This window comes from Thamnophis sirtalis, unplaced genomic scaffold (genome assembly GCF_051295495.1).
Source record: "Thamnophis sirtalis isolate CommonGarterSnake01/CBP01778 unplaced genomic scaffold, rThaSir2_p1.2 scaffold_7, whole genome shotgun sequence".
Taxonomy (NCBI): Eukaryota; Metazoa; Chordata; class Lepidosauria; order Squamata; family Natricidae; genus Thamnophis; species Thamnophis sirtalis.
The window spans coordinates 53,324,875-53,349,197 of record NW_028261387.1 but is presented as its reverse complement, the minus strand read 5'-3'; the positions used below and the strand labels follow the sequence as shown (position 1 = coordinate 53,349,197).

The 24,323-nt window shown below is 37.4% G+C and overlaps 2 protein-coding genes across 3 annotated transcripts in view; both read left to right on the top strand.

Annotated features, from left to right (window-relative positions):
* The window catches only part of SLC41A1 (solute carrier family 41 member 1), a 31,313-nt gene extending 25,107 nt beyond the window's left edge, over positions 1–6,206 (top strand). Inside the window, exon 11 of the mRNA XM_014063224.2 lies at positions 2,209–6,206. Coding sequence (XP_013918699.2) covers positions 2,209–2,394 — 186 coding nt within the window. The 3' untranslated portion in view covers positions 2,395–6,206. The remainder of the gene's footprint in view (positions 1–2,208) is intronic.
* Positions 6,207–8,528: 2,322 nt separating this feature from the next.
* On the top strand, positions 8,529–22,458 carry RAB29 (RAB29, member RAS oncogene family). 2 transcript variants are annotated; one of them, XM_014063220.2, is made up of 6 exons: positions 8,529–8,837; positions 8,967–9,147; positions 13,697–13,768; positions 16,959–17,140; positions 19,226–19,347; positions 19,945–22,458. In XM_014063220.2, the coding sequence occupies exons 2-6, from the start codon at positions 9,021–9,023 to the stop codon at positions 20,063–20,065; spliced, it is 624 nt and encodes a 207-aa protein (XP_013918695.2). In that variant the 5' UTR covers positions 8,529–8,837; positions 8,967–9,020; the 3' UTR covers positions 20,066–22,458. The 2 variants fall into 2 exon arrangements, with proteins under 2 accessions (XP_013918695.2, XP_087576199.1); XM_087720073.1 differs by having other exon boundaries at positions 8,531–8,680.
* Positions 22,459–24,323: the final 1,865 nt, after the last annotated feature.

Here is a 24,323-nt window from a genome sequence, read left to right as displayed (position 1 = left end):
GAAGGGGGATTTTAATGGTTCTACACACTTTGGGAGACATATGGATAACCCGAAGGGCAATGCTGTTTTTCAGAAAATGATACCTATCCCTTTTCTTGGGTGCATGATAGCATCCTGTCAGTAGACTCTTTTTTTTTTAGTCTATCATGGATTTCAAGGATTGTTTCAGATTTCACTGTTACGTTCTGTAGCGACATAGTTTGTATTGCAGCCATTACACTGCAGTGTAAAAAAGAGAATCAGTGCAGTAGTATAATTATAGTGTTGAACTAGGACTGAGAAGAACCAGATTCAAGTCCATGTTCAGCCGTGAAACTCACTGAATCTTTGGATTAGATGATGTTCTTCAGCAACTGCGTATGTTTGCCTTGGGTACTCTTAAGGGAAGAAGCACTGTTTGCAACATCTTAAGCTCTTAAGAGGCAAAATTTACACCTTAACTAAAATAAATACGGAAATAAAATAGAAGAACTTGCTTGGAATAAGTTAAGATAATTTGTAATGCATATGAGAGCCAGTTTGGTCTAGTGGTTGAGGCACCAGGCTAGAAAGTGGGAGACTGTGAGTTCAAGTCCTGCTTTAGCCATGAAAGCCAGCTGGGTGATTTTGGGGCCAGTCACTCACTCTCAGATCAACCCACCTCACAGGATAGTTTTTGTGGGGAAAACAAGAGAAAAGTGTGTTGGGTATGGTCACCAGCTTGAGTTATTTGAAAACAAAGAAAGTTGAATTGCCAGAAATGAGGCTAAAGTATGTTAGTACAATCTGAAGTTGTGTTGATTACGTTTAGAAGTGCCATGCAATAAAATTACAATCAAAGTTTTTAAAGGAGTAATTTATGCTGAAGTGCTAATATTCCTTATATAAGTTGACTGCATGTGTCATGTGGTACAATGCTAGCTTTGATGTTGAATATGTGGGAGACTAGAAGTAGAGCTGTATACTCCTCTGTACTAAAAGTATTTCCCCCCTTTTTTGTATTCAACCTTTCATAGCCAAGTGGTAGTAAAAATTAGATTGTCTGCAGGGAGAATGAAGCACACAGTGCAATTTTACATAAATTGCTTCTCTCTTTTATCATGCCTTCCTTTGTCTACCTGGTAGTAAACTGCCACATCAAGTAGAATAGATATTGCACAAGGGATCCTGGAGAGGCCAATTACTTTGAGCTGTCTCAGTAGGATCTTGGCTGTGCATGATTCTTCATCAACATGGGAAGGCGGTGATTTTTTCCCAGGATGTTTCTGGTTGAAATTGGCTTTCCGTGCCTGTGGAAGTGATTGTTAAGTCTGGAAGTTAATATACAATTGAGTTAAAATTTAGAAAGCAAGGTATAGCTCTTCTTTAAAAAAAACAGTAGATATGGCTAATAAACACAGCTCATCCACGGTCTCTGTTGTGCTTGCATTTGAAAAATTGGAACAGTGGGCTGTAGCCCATTCCAGGTTCACAGTATAATTTTAGGACAGGACCTTTGTATCTCTCTTGAGCTCTTTTTGTCATTACCTTATTACCAAGTAGAAGTAGCTTGCAGTACTGCATTCTAACCACTGTGTCACTACGGTTCATCTACAACAGTGGTCCCCAACCCCCGGTCCGTGGACCGGTGCCGGGCCGTGGAGTACCTGGCACCGGGCCGCGCAACGGCCGGGGGCCATGATCGCTGCAGCAGCCAGGGGACATGATCGCTGCAGCGGCCGGGGGACATGATCGCTGCAGCGCAAAGGCTCCTGGGCCGTGCGCAAAAGCTCCTGGGCCGTGCGCAAAGGCTCCAGGGAAGAGAGCCCCGCGCAGGTACGCACGTGTGGCCCAAAGCTGACGTGTACCTGCGACCCTGCAGACGTCTCCCCAGTCTCCCTGCGGCTCTACAGAAAACGCCTCGCTCAGAAGACGCCCCCCCACCCCTGCGCGTGCTCAGCGGGCCACGGTAAAATTATCAAAGGCTGACTGGTCCGCGGCGATAAAAAGGTTGGGGACCACTGATCTACAACACAGATGCAAAATTTAATCATGTCATGTGACGTATCGTGATGTTTTTTGCCTTTGTGGAGCTGGGGTAGGTGTGGCCCAGGGGATGCCAATTTGACACCCCTGAGTTCTACAAGGTGCTTTCCCACTGTTGAAGTAATATAGAGGACTATAGGAAATAATCTTTACATCTTTGGATCTAATCATTGCTAATGTGACCATTATGTTTGTACCTTTCAGGTTCTCATTCTTCTTTATATTGCTGACTGGATGGTTCATTGGATGTGGGGTCGAGGCCTGGACCCGGACAATTTTTCTATACCTTATTTGACAGCACTGGGTGACTTGCTTGGAACAGGTCTCCTGGCACTCAGCTTCCACATCCTCTGGCTAATTGGGGATCGGGATACTGATGTTGGAGACTAACAGCATCCTTCCTCAGCTTCTTCAGTCAGTTCATCTCCTTCAGTCACATTCCCCTGCCCCCATGAAGCTTTGTTGCCACCCTCTGTCGTTCTTTGGGACTTTAACTTTGATACTAGATTCTCATTATTTTCAATGGGAAATTTTATGTGGTTTATATTTCAAGCCAAGTGTGTACAGGAGAATTAGTTTTAAGAAGGAGTTTAAGAAGAAAATGTATAAAGACAATCACCAAGTGCAATTTCAAATGTGTAACTATTTATATATAATAGATATAATAGAGAAAAATTGAACAACAAATTTTAAAGAAAACCACCTTCCTCCATTTGTACCCACTTAAGGCATAGATAAGTGTTTTTCCAGCTTGGCATTTTCAAGATGTGTGGACTTCAACTCCCAGAATTCTCCAGCCAACACATTTTAAAATTATCAAGTTTGAAAAACACTATACTAGGTATGTACAAGGCTATCACTTGTGTAACATAAGTATGTGAATAGTTAAGATGCAGCTGGTAATTGGTTTGTTTTCAAACTAGGCTGATATTTTTCATCTGTTGCCATAATTGGTATCAGGTAGTAACAAATAGATGAAGTGTTTTGGACACACACATACCCCTCCTAGCTTATCCTTGATAGTATAATAAATAATTGGCCAAAAACAGGTCTTTATGGATCTGAAAACTTTCAATATATGAGATTGAGACACGTTAATATTTTGATGCCAAATCCTGATACTACAATTGAAGGCAACTTTTAAGTGTTTAGCACTTCTTCAAATCTACAGAACTCAAATAAAATTATTAAAGTAATTTGTGGGATGTTTCCCAGAGTTGACCTGATGCATTGTAATGTCAAGATAGAGTTGGTTCTTTTGAAAAGCCTTCACATGAAATACAATGAGAAATTAAAGCTCCTCACACATATATTTCATAGTTTATTTCTTGAAGTTTAGACTTGTATACAAACATTGTCTTGTCTGTATAGTGTAGTTATAAAAACTGCAGGTTCCTCCTGCATGGTAGCAAATCCAATATTTTCAATGTAAGTTCTGTCCTCTAGGTCAAACATTAGAACATCTGTAATATTGAATTAAATAGATGAATGCTATTATTATGAATCTGAAGAAATGGCATTTATTTTATTTTATTTTCCATGAAAAATGAGACATTAAGAACACATTAAGTCTTAGAATTGTAAAAACCAGACAGCAATCAGATAATTTGGATGTTGTGCATAGCAATTGAATCTGTGGAAGCAACAACATATCAGGTTCCCTAAGTAGGGGGATTTGGCATGAAATACACTCTTCTTACTATAGAGTCATTTAGAATTTATCTTCTCACGTGATTTTGCTTGTATAAATGGAGCTGGAGCATAGGTAGCTCAAAATATTTAAATAAGGAATGCCAAATCAGTTGCATAAAACAAGATGTGAAAGGGGGATCTTTTTCATTTTATTCAAGAATGCAAATTAAGATTCTGTGCTGTCCCAGAGAGACTGGAGGCCTATTGTGCTGCATGTTATTTGATATTGAACTCAACAATATAACCAAAATTGCTGGGACACCTACCTCTTTTGTATATGACTCACTAATCATATACATTATGATTTCAATGCAGAACTCTATTAAAGCTTGTTTTATTAAAAGTTCTCTTGTTTCAGCTTCTCTATAATCAAGGATTGTTTTGAAATACTTGTTTTAATTACTAATAAAGCTGAAGTAAGTAAGGAGCGATGGACCAGTGTCAACCCTTGAAAATGCTGCATCCTAGGTTTGACTTACTACTTTCAAAATGTACAGGGCTACCAGATATGGATTGCAAAAATCCAGAACCACCAGATGACAATAAACATTTAAATTTCTTAGCATTTCTTTTTTGTCTTCTTATGGTTGCCTGGGAGGTTGCAGTCCTAAACTTGCTCAAGTAATGAAACTGAATGCTTGTGGCTTTCAGAAAAGCTGTTATCTGGAATGTAACAGCAGCTTTCCTGCAAGTTTCCTTTAAAAGCAATGTGGTTGCTATTTACCAAAATTTAAATTCGGAGTGGAAGTGAATATAATACATTATTTTCAATATATTCCACAGGAGCTTATGTAGAGTGCAACTATTTTTAGGATAATTCTGTGACAACCTGCGTGCTGCCATAACCATATTTTAATATGTCATCAAGGGAGGCTTCAAATTCATGCTGCAATTGTTTGTGAGTTAATCCTTCTGTGTGCATGATGCCTTCAGTAATTTGAAAGTAATGGATATGGCTGAAGATGCTGTTCTTGCCTGCCCTCTGTGAATACAAGTATTTATACTGTGAGGTTTCTTCAGATTTCAGTGGATGCAAATGCTTAGTTTCTTCTTAAGAAATTGACTTTTTCCAAGTAAGCTACCAATTACTTTCAAAAAAGTCTACAGGTTTCATACTATCTTAAGCATTAAGTTATAAGCTCTTTAAAGAACTTTCATCTGCCTTATCTAAATGTCCAGCTGGATGCATTCATTTTAATTTAACACACTAGACACTTTTCTTATATATGTATATAATACCACATAAACATCTTCATTGTGTTTCTCTCTGATTAATATCTATGTCAATAGATCTCATTAACGGATATATGTCTCCTAGTTAAATTTAGTCTTTCATCCAGGAGCTGAAATGTTTGTGCTGCTTGGATGAGATCCCTGAATTGCCTTGAAAGTGGTAAGGTGGGAAGCAAAGTGCAAGTATATGAACAGAATGTTGTAAAAAAAATAATTTTATACTCACGAGTTGCACTCAAATGCATGTATATTTAAACTTGGCTGCAAATGAAAATTAAGCTATTGGTTTATACCTTTAGTCAACAAAGAAAGCAAATTCCTTATTTATAGTTGTTGTAATTGAATTGACAAATGCCAATTTAACTGATAAATTATATTTGGTAAAATAAATATTTACATTTATTTATATGGTTTTTGGTCCTTCATTTTTATCAAAAATTTGTAGCTGACATTTTAGCTGATGTTTGTATTAATAAGCAAAAAAGACTAGGCCACATCGGTTTCCTTCAGTTTTACCATTGGCTCCTTTGTCCTTTATTTCCAAACTACATGGTTATTTTAGGGATTCTTTAAAGAACGAGACACATGTGAGCATTGTTTAAAACCACAGAAAAATACACTTTATCCAAATTAACTTAAATAGCTGTTCAGGGTATGGTTGAATGGTTATGTACCATGAAATCTCTGCCAGCTCTTAAAAACCACATCAGTCCAACCAGGTCCCCAAGATTCACCTTGTTGCTGATCACGCTCTTCTCTTTCCACATTTCCTAGCATTATGGATTTTTTCAAGGGAGTTGAGAATTTTTGGACCTATATAGTGTCACAGTGATGGCAGTAACAGAGGTCGGGAGGCTTTAAGGAATGTTTTTAGTATCTAGGAAATTTGATTAATGTTTCTAGTAGATTAAGAATAAAGCAAGCTGGGAATGTGAAATGTACAGCCCCAAATAAGGAGTGGTTCAAAACTGCCAAGGACACTGACTTGAACTTTACTGATTTGCAAACACATTATAATGGGAAAACTGCATCTCCTGAACATACAGATGAGCATTAACAAGTTCATACTAAGAAATTATGGAATGTTACATGCTAGCACTATTGTGCATATACACTACATCAAGAGATGTGTCAAATGATTTAATCAATGAAAGAACTCATTCCAAAGCCAGTATGTTTAACCTGTATGTAAAGTAATTCTCTACCTTTTTGTAAACTGCTTCTCTTTTGGCTGAGTGGCCAGTGAGGTGTTTTCTCTACTTATGTAATAAATAAAGAGCAATTTAATCTATCTTTCTGGCTCAGAGTCTATTTGGGTAAGGTATACAGGAACAACAGACCTGCCGACATTTATGGCTAACAAACAGGAAAACTACTGCTTGTATGACTCTGACTTTGTTGCTAAGGATTATGAACTTTATATCTGTTTCCAGTGGCAATATCTCAAAATCTTCTCACATGGTCTCCATGCTCGGAGCCAAAAAAGGTAATGCTTCAACCATCTACCAGCGAAGGAACAAAAAGTTTAAACCAAAAAGAACTTTGCTTCCCCTCTCTCAGGGGATTTCACCCTGTAAGGCTTCAAAGTAAAAAAAGTGTTGCACACTAAATTCTTCTGTAAATATGTGTATTAGAAATATTTCAAAAACTAAGTATAGGCAACACTCCTGTGTTTCCATGACCCAGACAATCTTGAGATGTTCAGCAGCTGCTAGATTAGTTTAGGAAATAGATTTGAATTATGGAAAGTTTTAGAAATCTCACCCCAGAAATCTTTAGAACTGAGTCTGTCATTTTTAGAAGATCTTTTTTTTAAAGTTTTATTTCAACTGGCCTTCAACACTAGTTAAGATTTATTGGCATTCATCTTGGGGAAAGAATTGATTTATTATTGTTGTTGTTCTTTATAATTGTGATTTCTTCAATTCCCTTCTTTGTTGGTTTTCCATGAACTTAAAATATTTTAAATGTTTTGGAAATCCTTTTCCTATGTATTTGTTTTCTCCTTTGCTTTTGCTATTGTGTCTTTAAGTTTTTAGAGGAGCAGGGCAGTTATGACCACTGTTATCATTTGTTGGATTAAGCTAACCATGGATAATTTTGCTTATGTATTATGTAAGGTGAGAGTTGTTTTGATTGTGACAAGGTAGAAGCATGATAACTAATGAAAAAAATGCATTTAATGTAAAACCCTCCCCCCTCCTTTGGTTAGGCTATAATCATTGTAACATAAATAAATAAAAGATAGAAACAATAGTACAAATTATGGGAAAAGGTTTATCAAAAACAGTCAACATGGCTGTGAATGAAAGTAGGATTCCACCACTCAGAACATAAACTCTTGATGTCCCAAGTGATGGAATCCTACTTTCATTCAAAAAGAAAGTTGATGTCAGGAGAATTTTTTTTTAAATGTGTTAGTCAAAGGGGTGACCGTTAGTATAGAAAAAAGAAAACGGGTGAAGGATGAATAAGGATGAAGCATAGAAAGGATAGAGGTTGCCAGAATAGAAAGGTACACAGAGTATAATTAATGAAATAGCTATAAAATAAGGTGAGCAAACATTGGGCAACAAGAGGACGTGACATCTTTTTGTCCCAGTATGCAGGCATAACCATAAAATGAAACATTATTAAAAAAAAATTGTATTTCTTTCTGAGCAGCTTTTCTGGAGGTGCTTTCCTTAAACATGCTAACTGCAAATTAACAAGCTCCACTCTGTTCATTAGTTGATTGATATCCTGCAGCCAGTTTGTCCAGTTTGTAATCCAGCAACTGACCTTAAATCAATTACACCTGAAGACTTTTGCCTCTTTAACCTGAAGTAGCACATTCCCGCACTTGCAAAACCAAGAGTCTTGTTATTGGAGAAAATATTTTCACATGTAGTCTATAGTACATTTTTGATAGTTTTTCATTGTAAATTTTGTCAGATGTCAAGAAAGTTAAACAGTTAATATGCCCTCTCATTCTCTCCCCCACTCATTTTTCTTCCTTTTCAGTTGTCTGGGTTCTCCTCTCTTACCTAGTAACCCTAAAGTAAGCCAATGTTAGGTTTCTTTCTCTTATTTTCTGTCTTTAATTTCATATGCCATTTCTCTCTGTAGAATGTTGTGGACCCGCAAAGGAATTAGCGCTTGTGTCCAAAATTTATATACATATATAAATCATATACATTTTATATGCTCCGCCTTTTCTCAAGTAACGACATAGAAAAGCAGCGTTTTCCTATTTAAATCCGTTTTCAATTCGCTTTTCTTACACCCGTATTTATCCATTTCATACGGGAAGAAAGGCACAGAGAGCAAGCTCATTTTTCAGAAGGATTTTTTTTTTAAAGGTATATCCTTCAGAAATGAGTTTTCCTAACAGGACTTCTTAGTTTAATCTGCGAAAAACGCTGGAGAGCACGATTTTATTCTATTTCCACTGCACACCAAAACACTTGCTGAGGCGCCCGTCGGACTAGATTAAAACACTGTATATTTCCCAAGTAATAAAGACGCGCTCCGCAAATGCATGCCGGGTGATGTAGTTTTTGGGGCTTTAAAGGGGCAGAGCTGCCTCCTGGTTCTCTCACATGACAGCAAGGCGAATGCGGAAAAGAGTTGGCGAAGCAGAGCCAGAAGCGGTGCGGGAGAAAGAAGCGCGTGCGGCTCCCCTTTTAAGTTTTGCCTGCCTTCCCGGCAAACGCGCTTTGGTGCATCATCGGGTGCGGAGCCTTTCCTTGTTTCTTTCTTACAAAGCAAGGTAGGGCGGACGAGTCTCTTGAGTTCCCATCGCAGCACTGCCGATGTTCATATGACTGAAAAAACGCTTCTGGAAGTGGTATATTTGGTCCCCTCGCCCCTAAATTAGCCCGGAAAGAGGCATCCTTGCAGCCGGAAAACTAGGAAGCGACCCTTTCGTGAGTTCCCTGTATTGCAGAAACGACGATTGAATGTGCGGGTGTTTTCTCTCTCTCTCTCTTTCTGTAAATAACACGAATTGTACTTTGGTTTTTCTTTTCTTTTTCTTCACTTGATTGACCCCTCAGGAAAGGGAAGAGGAGGCAGCACCCGCTTCTTTTAGTTGGGTTTGGTGTCCAGTCATGGTGGGCCACCACGACCACATGTTCAAAGTCTTAATTATTGGTGATGCCACAGTTGGGAAGACCTCTTTAGTCCAGCGATATGCTAATGACAGCTTCAACAAGCACTACAAGTCTACTGTAGGAGGTGAGTTTTCTGGATTTTTCTCAGGACTCCACAAGGAAATTACAGAAACACCTAAAATATTTGGAGGGGAGGCAGTGGCAGGGAAGGGGTTTAATGTACATGGTTGTTCTTGTGCACTAAATACTCCCCTAATTGCAAAGATTTGTCTGATGAAAAGGCTTACATTGAAACACAACTGCAAGAGAAGTTACCCCTGAAGATATTACCTTATTTCTGTAACTGATGTTTATCTGAATGTTTGTATTACAATACTTAGTTCCTCTTTGTTGTGGCTTTTCCATCCTTGATATGAAACCCTATCTTTCCTCAATTTGGAAATTACTATGTTGCTAAAGTATCATAGCGAAATGTGACCATGTTTACTCATAGTCTTAGCGGTCGGTTGTTAAATAGTCTGCTTCATAAGCTCTGATTGTGCAGTGCTTTATTGCCACAGAAAAGATAAACTAAGTTTTTCCAGTTTTCTATGTAAAGCTGGGCTATCTGCTCTTCTAATTTCTTTTATGATTAACCTAAATTACGGTACATGTTTTCTTAAAATCTATAATTCAGAGCAAAGTATCTACTACATATATAGAATCTCAGTGTGTGAATTCAGTATGTACTTTTGTCAGTTCCACTTAATCCAGCATAAATCCTACTGTGAAAGCAATATGAACAGGCTGCACACTTTAACATTCGCTGATATACATGTATGTTTATATTAAAATAGTGTCTTTTTAGAGACTTTTAGATAAATTATTCTATTTATTGCATTATTTTACAGATAATGAAAATAATGAAAAAAACCCTACACTTTTAATGCTAAATAAGTATGTAGGGGATCTGAATGTGGGTGTACCAGAGGTAGGTTGCTGCTGGTTCGGCACAAATTGGCCGAACCAGTAGTAGCGGCCACTCGACCAGACTCTTCTGCACGTGCACAGAAGCATTGAGCGCACACCTGAACCGGTAGTAAAAAAAATTAGCAACCCACCTCTGGAGTATACATATTGAATGAAACAAGGCATTAACTATTTTTAAAGTTTGTTATTTAGGCATTATCAGTATCCAGTGATTTGTGTGTAAGTTTTATTGCCAAGAATATGTGATGATTTATATCAAAGTTGCACAATTTGGAGCTAATTGTGAGATTTCTGAAAGTCACAACCAAATTAGTATTTTTAATGTGACGGAGTATTTTTTTTAATATATTTTTATTACTTTTACATTTAAAACGATGCAGTACTTCAGAGTCGAAGTGACCATACATTCACATCAACCATTAACTATTATCCTACTTAGTGCATTATCTATCCTTCTGTCCAATCACAATATATACAGTTTGTTCCAGTCTTGTCACCTTGTCTTATATCAATCATAAAATCTGTTCCAGACTTCAAAATATTCTGATTCTCCTTTATTTTTAAGTTCAAGAGTGAGCCTATCTGCTTCCGCACAGGCCAACACTTTTCTGATTAAATCTAGCTCTGATTATGTATTTTCTTTTTTCCAATACTGCACAAAAGTTATGCGCGTCACAGCTAATATATGTATAATTAGATAGAGTACATTTTTCTTAAACCCCTCTGGTATTATTTGTTTTTTTAATGTAGATACAAATGAAATCAAATTTCATTTCTGACCAGATTTGTGTGCTGGTTATTAACATACTTGAGTGTAATCCTGGGAGACTATAACTCAAATGGCAAAGTGAAATGTTTGCCCTGAAGATATTTTTAACACTTAATCCAGGCCTATATCAATGGTGTAATCATAGTTGCTGACAAACCTTTCTGTAGTTACAGCAACATGCTAGAGAGGTGAGTTCTGGCCTGCCTTAGGCACAAAGCCAGCTGAGTCATTGGGCCAGTCACTGCTGTCAGCAATGAAAAAACCAATGACAAGCCACTTCTGAAATATTGCCAAGAAAACTGCAGGGACAATACATCATCAAGGTATACCAACACACCGTATGACACATATCTAAGATCACATGAGTTTCTTCTCAGCTATTCTGGACTTTCCAGGCAGTCACCAGGAATCCACATTGAATTGAAAGCTAGCTAAATACATACAGTCCATACATACCCTTATATTCTTGCTTTTCTGTCCGTCATCCAACCCATTTCACTTGTAATTCTTCATCTTTGGCCCAGATTACTATTTAAAATTCCCAAATTCCTTTGGTGAAAGTATTGTTTATGCCACAGAATTGCTGTACAAGAGGAATTGACAGAGATCAGTAAAAAAGAGCTCCACTGAAGACATGATAAAGGCCCAGTTTTATTCTTGAAATAGATACTGATCAGTTAAAATGGATATACTTTGCAAGTTGTGGGGTTTTTTTGTTCACAACACTACCTTGAACTTGAAACATTGCATTTAAATAATAGTCATTGTTCAGTTTAAAGTGTTGCTTCCCCAGCATGGGGTGGTGGTGATGCATAATGTTAATAGGGATCCTAAAAGTGTACTTCCTGTAGTTAAATATGTTTGTTTTAATCTCTGAGAGGGAAAGATCACAGAAATTTGTGACTCCAGTAGAATTGGGTTTGTAGTTGGATTTAGAATTTTGAGAACATGTACCAGTAGTAGGTACTCTTGCAAAATAGCGAATGATCCACTGACAAGATAGTTGCTATAAGATCTTATGAGTTCCAGTACATTGGTTGATTAATTTAATAAATTTGTGGGATACACATCTCATTCACGACTCTGGACAGCCTACAGTTAAAATTGAATAAAGCCAGTAAAAAAATATCCCTGCATACAGAGCTGCTTCTTATCAGTCCATTACCTAGGCTACAGTTCTTCATCCTAAAATCATGCCCACCAACCACTATAGACAGGTAAGAGTAGTGGAGAGATGTGATCCATGTTAAAATAATTCTTTACATTTATATTATGTTCAGCACTGCCACTTACTATCACAGAAGTTAACTGTGCAGCCCTCACACAGTCACAGTAACAAAGTGGGTTCTAGCAGGATGGATATATTCAAGGTATAGATGGCTAAGGAGTGTTGACTGATGGAGCACAGAAGGAGAGCCTTTTCTCCCATGGCACCTGAAATCATCCACCCTGAGATTGGATTGTCCCCTTTCTCCATTGGCCCTCTGTAAGGCCTTGAAAATTTGATTTTGTGCCCAAACCTGTGGGCATGTGATACAGCCCATCTCCTGGCTCTGTGGACAATTGGTCAGATTATGCCTGGCAGCTATGTGTTTTATTTTTATTTTATATTATTGTTTATTTTATGTATCTTATTTATTTTATTGCAACCTACTGTAATATGGGAATGACCTTGGGAGATAGGGCAAAGAAACACAGCCAAGGAAATAGTCAGATAAAAGGCAGCTGAGCCTTCAGGAGGAATGTGAGTGGGGCAAGCGGCTCAGAGAAGACCCTCCCTAATTTCTTGGGCTGTAAGGGGACAGAGTTGGGGAGAGATGTGCAGTACTTTCAGACTTGCAAGATTCTGTTAATGAAGTTTTTTAATAAACTAGAGTTAGCTCATCTGATCATGTTCCCTGTGTGGTGTAACTTATAAGACTGGCAGCTACCTACAGCCACACAAAAGTGAGATGAGCATTTATATAAATCAAGCACATAATGTGTATAAATCTTTAACACTCTGTGGGAAAATGGTATAGATTTTCCCCAGGAACATTCAATCAGCTTGGTCAATCCTTCCTTCTTACTTATTCATCTGCCTTTCCTTACCTAATTAGAAGTAGCATACTTCTGAAAAAAATGTGGTTCTGGAGTAGAATATTTCTAAAATTTATTTGCCATATATATGACGATAGTCATGACAATAAACATAATGAGTCACAGATGGTCGTCCATGTTTTCTGCAAAGATTCATGTATTAACATTTAAATAGAAGACTTATTTAATCACTCACAGGAACAATGGTGCTTAAAGCAGATAAGATTGTGTTGCTACACTTACTGTGCACTGGAGGAAGAATGTTGCAATGCCAAAGTAGCTGTCTTGGGAAACATGTGCAGCTTTAACCTCAAAATAAATCAGAAATATGTGCTGCTGCCAATAATGGGTCATTTTCAAATTTATTCCATTTAAAATCAGTGCTGGTATAGATCATAATGCATATGTCATTCAAACTATTTCTACATGGTGTATACACCCCTTTCTGTTAAAATTATTTAATATGTATACAGCCCATATAATTTAAAGCTCTGTGTGTGGAGCGGAAATACATTGAGGGGCTCTTTGTTCTTCAGTGTAATTTACAAAAGATTTCTCCATGAAGTCAGAAGTGCTGTGACTCATACAATAGATCACAGATTTCAAACTTGGTCACATCATGTGACATATTGTGATGTATTGCAACAATCTTTGCCTTTGCAGAGCTGGGGTGGGCGTGGCCTATGCGTGACGCATCTGGCCCATGGGTCACTAGTTTGACACCCTGCAATAGACAATGTATTTTAGAGTGTCTGTACACAGAGGGTAATCAGCATTGATGTACAGTGTAAAAGAAAGTACTATAAGCAATAAGTGGCATTTGCTTTTTCCTCTCTCATTTTCTGTTTGTTTTTAGTGGATTTTGCTCTGAAGGTGGTGCAATGGTCAGAGTCTGAGACAGTGAGGTTACAACTATGGGACATTGCTGGTGAGTTTCAAGAAGTTACCTGCTGTGTGTGTGTGTGTGTGTGTGTGTGTGTGTGTGTGTGTGTGTGATTGATTCTCAGCCTTTTTTTAAAGTAACTGTTCTTACCTTATTTGTTCGGCTCTCTTAAACAACCTAACAATTAAACTATTTAAAGGGTGGGACGACTCAAATCACATAATATTCCACTTAAATGTTTATGTCTTGTACCACTTCTGAAGTCACAGCAGGTGGCAGCACCTGACCAATTTCGACTGCTATGGAAGCTAAGTAGGTTTAGGTCTGGTTAGCATTTGGATGTGAGAACTGGATAGATAGATTGTAGTGTAACTTGGGAGGTCAAATCCTCCACCCCACCACTCAAAAGGCATCTTGAAAGAAAGGTCTGATAAATTGTATCTATTGTTAATGTCACAAAAGTTTCATGGACGCATAGGAGTCAAACTCAGATTAAAAGTATTTAGATAGCTTTGCCTCTGAAATATGGTTTGCATAATTTGCAGTGTCAGTTGAGGGGCAATGTTTTTTGGAACACCATAAAAAAAACTTGAGAAGGTTCTGCAGTTGATGGATATTGCAATTAACACCTATTAAAGAACTATTAGGCATTAGAAACCCTTCACATAACTTGATTTGCTTGTTATTTAAAGTTTATGATCGTGTGTTTGGAGCAAAGAGCCTGCTGATTGAAGATTTTATTTTTTTAAATGTCAGGTTTTGCTCTGTAAGGGAAAACCGACATTCAAACCATGGTGACAGTTTTCAAAATATGTGTTCAGATTTCTTAGTGAAGAAGTATGCAATTTTAATATTCTGGGAGGCAGTCCTCCTGCCAAAACTATAGGATGGAGAGAGAGAGAGGGAGGAGGAGGATGAAAGAAAGGAAAGAAAAAGAAAGAAAGCCCTTTCTCTTTCTCTCTCTCTCTCTCTCTCTCTTCACACACACACACACACACACACACACACACACACACACACACACATGTTGTGGCCCAGCAGGAGCTGTTGGAGCTGCCACCAGACTCCGACAGCAAGGGGCCCTATGAGTCAGCTTTGGAGGATGTGGAGGACCCTGGACAGGGTTCCGACTCCGAGCAGGGCACAGAGAGGCTGGTTGGCCACCAGGAGGCCCCTGAGCCTTGGACCAGTGGGGAGAAGACAAGGGAGTGTGATCCGGACATCAGCAGTGCGGAGGAGCCAAGGGAGTTGTTCCTAGATGCCCGGCACCGGAGAGCTAATAGGTGTAAAGAACAGTTGCGCAGTTACAGGAGGCAATTGCACTCAGCTGGTGGTAATTAGGCTGCTCTCCATACTATAAAAGGAATGCTTGTGCACACGCCACTTTTGCAGAAATCAACACATTTACAAAAGTTGGAGAACTGTGGTGTTACCTTGGCAGGCTGGATTGCTGCCAAGGCTTGTCCGTGCTGGATTGCTGCCAAGGCTTGTCTGTGCTGGATTGCTGCCAAGGACCTGTCTGTCTGTTAATAAATTCCGTAAAGTATCTTTGGCTCAGAGTGCTTTGGTGTGAGACGAGAGGGATCAGAACATATATATAATCTTTTAACTTCCTTTAAGGCAGCATTCAGGCCTATTATATTTATTTCCTCTTATTACAAGTTCCTTATAATAGCCTTTGTGGTTTATTTTCATTTGGCATACTTTGAGAGATATGTCAAGAAACAGGTTGTGTGTGCACTTGCATGCTTTTGAGTCAGTTTTGATTCCTGGTGACTAACAAGGCAAGTCCCGGCAGTTTTCTTGGCAAGATTTTAAGAATGGTTTGCCATTGTCTCCCTCCTTGGGCTGAGAGAGTGACTGGTTCAGGGTCACCAGCTGGATTTATGCCTAAAGAGACAATTTCAATTGCATTTTATTTTCATATGCACTTACTTGAAGTTAAATATGCACTTTACAAAAGGCAAAGTCAAGAAACAGGTACAGTAGAGATTCCAGGAATGTTCTTTATAGCTTGACTTACGACTGTTCATTTAACGATAGCTCGAAGTTATGATGGTGTCAGAGAAAGTGACTGACAACCCTTGTTCAAAGTTACAACCATTGCATCACCCCCACAATCACCTGATTGTAATTCAACCCACATTTACAAAGTCTGGAGTGGCTTGGCATGCGTACAGGTTACTGTGATTTCTGACCTTCCCAGTCAGCTTCTGACAAGCAATCAATTGGGGAAGCCAGATTCGTTTAACAAGTACTTAATGACCACAATAAAAATTGTCATAAAATCATGTTCAATCAGGTGATGACTCAATGACCAAATCTCTTAGTGACCAACATTCTGGTCAAGAATGTGGTTGTAAACTGAGCGCTACCTGTATTGTTTGAACAACAAAATCTGCCCATCTCTACCATTGCCCCTGTCCTGTGGAACATTCTTCCCCCAGAGGTGAGGCGTGCCTCCATTCTCTTGGCTTTCTGTAAATGTGTAAAAACACAGCTCTCCTCATGTTATGTTTGTTTATTCTAAAGATAGTTATAATTTTCTTTTTCTTGTATTAAAAATGACCGATAGATAAACTGAAAAGATGTGGGGGGGGGGGGCAAACATTTTGGAAGAAAGCAAAAGCAAGCCACTTCTGCGCAAAGGGTGTGAAAATTTCATGGATGTATACATATACTTGTGAAGCATCAAGCTTGATTTGAGAGTCTCTTCCTTTTGACAAGTTTTGTAGGTTTGTGAGAGGCCTGCTCAGAGTTTCTAGTGGCCAGTTGTGACCTTGAAGTTCAATCTTGGCATCTCTGCTTGGTGATCCAGTGAGAGAGACATATACTTAACCTCAAAGTATATCTTAAAGCAAATGCTTAGCCTAGGAATTGGTTTTCATTTTAGACTTTGGGAAAGAAAATTTGAAAGTCAAACACCCCTGCCCAATATAAGAAATCACAATCTTCTAATTTACTAAAAGCCACTCAGTGGACCATAATCTCATTTCCCCAGCCCAGCAGGCATAATACTTATTTATTTAGCACATTATGTATCATGAGCCAATAAACAACACATTTAATGGCAGCACATTTAAAAATCTCCATTTTACTTTGGATTATCTCTGATTATATTTGGATCGATTTAGAAAAGTTTAATGCGAAATACTAAAGATAAAACCCTGAAACAGTTGAATCAGAAAATATTTGCTTTAAAATAATGATTTAATGTTTCTCATTTAACATGCAGGTCAGGAACGTTTCACATCAATGACTCGGCTGTATTACAAGGAGGCATCAGCCTGTGTCATCATGTTTGATGTCACCAATTTTAGCACATTCCTCAATTGCCAGAAATGGAAACAAGATTTGGATAGCAAAGTGAAACTGCAAGATGGAAGTCCTGTCCATTGTCTGCTATTGGCTAATAAGGTAAATAAATACTGACTTACTAGAACTTGTTGATTACTATAAGTGACTGTAAGTATGCACTATTACTTCATCATAGAATCATAGAAACCTTTTGAGGAAATGGCGTACAAATGGGTGCATACATTTAGAAAGAGAGAAAGAGAGAAGTTACCATGCTTTTCTGTGTATCATTATGGTGTGTGTGTCTGTGCTTTTACTGTGCAGAGATTTAAAAATAGGATGTGGATCTTTGGAATGGATGAGTCAGGCAAGGAATTCCATAGAAAAGGATTTCATTAAAAAAAGCAACCACCTGTTGTGGATACAGGTGTGATGTGATATTAGACCAAAAGCTAAAGGAATAGTGTGAAAACGATTAAATGACTCAGTGTCAGCTCTTAGCATCCACATAGATAAATTCTTATGCAAAGCACTCCTGGGTCTGTAAAGCTGGATTGCTTGAAGACTTGCCATTAAATTGCTACATGTATTGGGTAAGGATAAGGATACATCCTATCAGTGGGATGTCCTCCTATACCAGCTGCAGTTCCAGAGCAGGAAAGGTGGGGTAGAAATGATCTTCTAAGATGCTTCAATTGTGACTGGGCAAGTGGGCAGCAAGTTATGATTGCCAAGTTGGGAGTCCTGCTGAGTCCTGCTCATGGTGCTGCATGGCAGGATTTTTTCCTGAACTTTTGGACTTCATCTCAGATCTGGGCTTTTTTGAAAATTCAACCATTTTGTGTGTTTGAGCATTCCTGAGTTGGGATTTAACTGAGCAAGTGTTAGTGAAATAGATGTTATAACTAACAAAAAGAATTTTATGTACAGGAATACATTATATTAGGCAAAGCTTAGCACCTACTAGCCACATGCTGTCATAATATTAAAAGCTATAAACAAACTGCTACGGTAGCTGCTGTCAAACAAGTTCAAATGCTGTCTGAAAGAGGACCATTTTATGATCTGAAATATCACAGTATGGACACACCAAACCTTAAAGAGCAAGCTATTCCAGAAGAAAGGGACTAAAGCTGTAAAACTCAATCTCTAGGTCCCAAACCTCTAGGGCTTGATAGATGTTTACCCAGTATTGGCTTAAGAACCTATCAACAACCAGGTCAACTCATAGATGTCATTCTATTGACAATTAGAAAGTGAGGTGCTGGATTTTATGCCAGTTAGTATAATTTGGGCTAAGATAAGGTAATATGCCTAATACTGTAATCTAAAGTCTGGATGAAGATCTGAATTGGGGATGTTCATGTTATAACCCTACCCAATATGCCACTTCTCCATTTGAAATTTTAATTCAACACAGGCAGAAAAGCATACATTCTGTGAATTAAATCTTGAACATTATATGTTAGAAAGAACTGATAATGCAAGTGGTGTACGCTCAGAATGCTTAAGTTAGAGATGGAAACAGAAACATTCTAGCACTGTAGAAAGTTCCAGGTTAATTTTAGTTAAGTTTAATTTTCTTGTCAAATTAATATAATGCCATGGAACAGACTGCTTTAAGCAAATGTCTGGCTATTTTTCAAAACTCAAACTTAATGAGAGTTGATTATCCAACTTCATTTTTAAAAAACCCAAAATACAATAACTTTTTATTGAAATATAGCTAAAAGAAAAATGCTGTCAGGATTACATTTTTTTCTTTACTCAGTTGAAGTAATTTAGTAAGTTAATGGTGGTGTTTAATATGATTCTGGTATTGTATACAGTACATGATAGATACACATTAGAGTGCTAGTTTATATTCACGGAATATAAATTAAATCTCTCCACAACACATTGATTTCAATTTTCTTGGTACAATTTTCTCTCTCCTTGACAAATTAGATAATTTCCCTTCTCAGTGTTCTCCTCTAATCACTACAAAAGAGGTAGATTTTCTTTAATTGCAGAATGGACATGAATACTTCACTGCTTACCTTGCTAGTTTAAACTGCAGCAATGTTGAACCAAAGATGTGCTTTATAATTAAATATATTTAATTAAATGTAATTATATCTTGCAATTTAACAATAGTGAGAGATAAAAAATTGTGCTCAGTAATTGTTTTCACACTGAGTTTGACATTGCTGAACTCTTTTTCAGAGTGATCTTTATCCATGGGCTATGACTAGAGAAGAAATTGACCTGTTCAGCAAAGAGAATGGTTTTACGGGTTGGACTGAAACATCCGTCAAGGAAAACAAAAATGTCAATGAGTCAATGAGGTAGGGAACGTTGAATGTTTAAATGTTTCTCAAAAGCAGTTGTGCATATTGTTCCTTTAGGACTGTGTTAAATAGTAGCATCAAGTAGTACTGCAGATATGTTTAAATTCTCCGAATAGGAGATATTGTAGCTAAGATTGGAATGTGAATTACCACAGGGATCGGGGTTAATTTATACTGAGATGACTGTCATTGCTATAGCTTATGACTGGAGTGTAACGTCTAAGCTCTAACAGTAAGAGGCTATAAATGGAAAAAGAGCATACCAGAAACAATAGTATATACCTAGTCTTAATATCTATGCACTTGTTTTGAATGGTTTTTACTCTCATTGGTGTTTAGCAATCCAGCATTATTCAGTGAGTATCTCAGAGTTACAAATGTATGTGGGTGCTTGTTGACTTGTAGTTCTGTTATTAAAGATGTTATATAAACAGTGCAGTGCAGATTTCCAAAATTACACTTTTATTATTTACTCATCTGGAAGAGATCCAGAATAGAGAGGTTACAAAAATAAATGGAGACTTACCCTTTCTTGAGATGCTGTCAAATGATTGCTGCACGTTTTGTGGGTAACTCAGTTTTCTCTCTTCCTAGGGTCCTTATTGAAAAAATGATGGTCACAACATGGCCAGGAGATAACGATATGTCTGTTTCAGGCCGTGGGGACTATATCAATCTGAAAGATGAATCCACACCCAACTGGGGTTGCTGCTAACTATATTTGCTTCTTCATCTGGCCAGAGGTCTAAAGTGCCATCCAGACAATCTACGGTATATACTTTTTAAAGCACACACAAATTCTGTCTTTGCACTGTTGAGAAAATCAGAAGAGAAGGCAATCCCTCATTCTAGCAGGGATAATGGAAAATACTGGCTTGGCTGCTTATGAACCATGAGGGGTACTTTCCCCATTTCATTCAGCATTGTCTCTTCAGCTTCTTCAATTATGAAGGATCTGCTGATTTCAGCTCCCAGCAGTTAAAAGAAGAACTCCGCTTCTCTGGATCAAAAATATCATTGCAGGGAGTATGGATATTGGGACCTTTCAAACATCCAAAAGCCTAGCCTAATGAATCTTGTATTTGACAGTGTATCTGCTAAATCTTCCTCTGCTCACATTTAGCACAGACTTCTTTTAATGAGTCTTTTGTGGAGGGAGGCTTTGCTCTGCCTTGTGACGCAGCTGCTGAATCCTCTTACTGCAGCTTTTCTTGAAGTGCCATTTTTGGGCCATGAGAAGTCAGTTGCCACTTTTGTCTTTTTCGCCAATAATGTTATGTCTAAACCTAGAAAAGTTCTATGAACTCTGACCATTTTTGTCCCTGCTTTTATGTCAGGCATGCAGTTGTTAAACTCTTTCTTGAAGTCACTTTATTAAAGAGCCAGTGGTGAAGAGAGGCTAAAGCCATAGACTTCATTGCACTGATACACTTTAACTAAGGCACCAGCCTTATTTGTTCTCTTTATAGCCCTTTCTCTTGCAGGATCTAATTTGCCTCTTTCAAGATTCTGATGAATTACTTGTCTTCAGCCATTGAACTAAGAAGGGTTAGATAGTCAGCATAGCAGGCTGTTTGAAAGGCCACCTACTGGTTTAGTAATCTGAGGGACAAAACAAAATAAAGAGCATAGCAGGACAAAAGCTAAAGTTAAAATATTTCCTGTGCCTTTCATTTTTTTAAAAAAAAAGTAGAAGGAATTTTCCTGGGATTATTAGCTGGCAGCTTTCTGTTTTTGGTGAACATATGAAGTTAAAGCTACTTAGGTTTTTATAAATTGGTCAGTTCATAATTCAGAAAGGCTGACATGACATTGCAAAATTGTCATACATATTAAAACATTTGAATTTTTAATATTCATTTTTTAAATGGTCAGGGAAGTGCAGTGCTTAAGAGTAAAATATTCTGGGGATGAAAAGTTAGTGGGAGGACTGATTGCAAATAGATTTTTTTGATGTCTGTAATGTTTCCATCTTGACTGTGCTAATACAACAGGAAAAGGTCTGAAAAATCTTAAAATAGGTGCTTTACAAAGGTTAAACCAGTCATCCTTATAGAAGACTCCCAATGGCTGTTTCAAAGGCTTTCCCAGACTCCCTTTATGTGTGCATCCATAGATGTTTTATTTGCGGTCAGTCTCTGAACTAACAAGTTTGGAAAGCTCTTGTACTTAAGAACAGAATTCAGGAAATTCAGTCCCTTTAAACTGTCTAAGCTGTATAGTGGGTGGGTTCTATGTCAGCTTCTCTATGTGTAAGTGTATGTATTTTGTAGAGATTATATCAATTTTAGGGGCCTTCTGTTAGAACTGCAATGATAAGATCTTTATATTTAGATATCTTTCTTAATGACAATCTCTTTACTTTTATATTTTTAAAGCAATTTTGTACTGTATCAGAAACATGCTGTAGCAATCAGCAAATTGAATTGAACCACTTTTGAGGGTTGCTAAGTGGAACTGCTCCAAAAATTTGCTTATTTTTGGGAGTACAGTATTCAAGCATTATTTGGCCCTGTTTTAAACAGGGAACATCAAAAAAGCATAATATTCTTCCTACAGTATACAAACAATGCAAATATTCTGCCTGTTTGAGTTAACAAATATTAGGAAAAGAAATTCAGCAAACAATTGTGTAGAAATTTTCTCTTTAACATCCATTGGAGAGAATCCTTATGAGACGATCATATTGTTTGAAAGACAGAATTTCTTTTATCATTTTTGGGAAGCAATATGATGCAGAACTTAATGTCTATCCAAAAGGAATTCCTGTTAACTAATTGGTCTGAAGATGTTCTAGCAGGTTGCACATGTTTTTTTTTCCAAATAGCATTTCTGACACAGCATCATTTCCTTTTGATGACAGTAAAACATGGGAAATTAATAGATTACATTTTATGAATTAAACTCAGTGCAGCTACTTTGACTGACTACAACAGGGAACTTTGTGGGAATGATATAAGATTGCTTGATGCTGTGTTATAGTGAGAGGAATATGTATAGAGTTTATATCTGAACTTTGCACTGCTTTTTTAATCACTTGATTTTTCAATTTGTCCTTTTAGACAATAAATAAGCTTTTTAAAAATAAACAAAAATTTCAGATTGTTATTTGTACCTATTTATTGGCTCATAAATTTTATTTGAAAGCCTCAGTGGCTAGGGAAACAGCAAATTTGCCATGAGCAATCATGAAAGAATCAACAGAATGCAAGGTATATAATTAAAAACAAAGCTACAAGATTTTAAAATAAAGCTTTGCCAAATAACTGATAGCTTGATTATTAATTCGGGTTTGTTGGCTGATCCTAAATCATTTGCAACTCTCTTTTGGTCTAGTTTTATAGTGAACATGTTACTTGTTTAAATGTTTTATGCTACATACTTTAAGCAAGTGTTCAAAAACAGCTCATACACTACTTACACTTCGTTTAAAAACTTTTGTACAAGCTCTTTTGTTGGTTGCAGGTAAAGAAGAAAGCCTTCAAGTGAGATGAACTTCAATGATAATAGTTCTTTTAATTTCTCTAAAGTAAAAAAAATAATTTCTGCATCAATGGGTAAAACTTACCTAAGTGCACAAAAAGGCCTTTGAGTTTATAATGAAATCATTTTGTTCTTATACATTCATTGAGCCTACTGTAGATTTATCCTCTACCTTTTAAGATTGCCTATACCGTAAGCACTTTCTGTATATCTGATATTGATTGCAGAATTAAAAGAAAGTGAAAGAAAATATTATATACTATCCCATGCCTTACCCTAAAAATGAAACTTCATTTCCTTTAATAATATTTTATTCTTTGGATAGATTCCATTGCCCATTAGTTGCTTTTTATGTAAGCCTGTATTAAGAGCCGAGGTGGCGCAGTGGTTAGGGTGCAGTACTGCAGGCCACTTCAGCTGACTGTTATCTGCAGTTCAGCGGTTCAAATCTCACCAGCTCAAGGTTGACTCAGCCTTCCATCCTTCCGAGGTGGGTGAAATGAGGACCCAGACTGTGGGGGCGATATGCTGACTCTGTAAACTGCTTAGAGAGGGTTGAAAGCCCTATGAAGCAGTATATAAGTCTAACTGCTATTGCTATGTAAGGAAGTTTACTTTCTATATAATGTAGAAGCTACAAACTTCTAAACTGGTAATGCAGTTAATTTGAGAGCGAAGAACAATATTAGTTACAAAATCAGTTTTAGAATAACATTCATAGTTCCAAGGTTGATGAATATTTGGAGATCTCCAAATGTTATTTGCTCACTTTTCCTGATTCAGCTACCTGATGTCGCATGGAAAATAAATTTAGATGTAGTAAAATTATGATCTAATCATTATATTCTCATTCCTTCTTCGTCTACAAAATATGTAGCATCCACTTGTGAAGACAGATAAACCAATATTTATATACATGCTGTATAAAACATGTACATGGCTATTCTACATGTAACTTCAGAGAAAAATTGAGAAACTATCTTCCAGCAATTAAATTACTATAATCAAAAACTTGGTTTTACAAAAAGACAGGTTCCATGTGTGTGTTATATAAAATTCTGCCCATATCTTAATGGCTCATAAAGACAATTAAAATATCCATAAAACATTAAATGCATGACAATTATAAAACATAAAACTAAAAGGCTAAGCATTAGTTTGGATTTTATTTATTCAGCAATTTATTACAGATGTTTTTAAGTTGTTTCAATTACCAAGACAATGAATAGTCAGGTGGCTGTTGTGACTCAGCAGAAGTTTGCTGTGAGTTGAGTCGGGATGCAAGATTAATGATGCAGCTGGGGCTCGTTAGTGGGGTTCTGGAGATAAAAGGACGGATGGTGCCACGCCCTGGTTGCAGCAGTCAACGTTCATTCATTCGTTCATCATTCATCGGTCATGGTTTGTTTGTGAGAGATACTTGGAGAAGTGATTTGCTTTCTGTAACCCTGATTCAAGGAGACACTTGGAGAAGTGAATTGTTTTGTAAG

What these genes read in the sequence shown, in the direction of transcription:
- RAB29 (XM_014063220.2), top strand. Translation starts at nt 9,021, where the DNA reads ATGGTGGGCCACCACGACCACATGTTCAAAGTCTTAATTATTGGTGAT. An exon ending in CTACAAGTCTACTGTAGGAG is followed by an intron (nt 9,148 to 13,696) that starts GTGAGTTTTCTG and finishes GTTTGTTTTTAG; the next exon opens with TGGATTTTGCTCTGAAGGTG. An exon ending in GTCTGCTATTGGCTAATAAG is followed by an intron (nt 17,141 to 19,225) that starts GTAAATAAATAC and finishes ACTCTTTTTCAG; the next exon opens with AGTGATCTTTATCCATGGGC.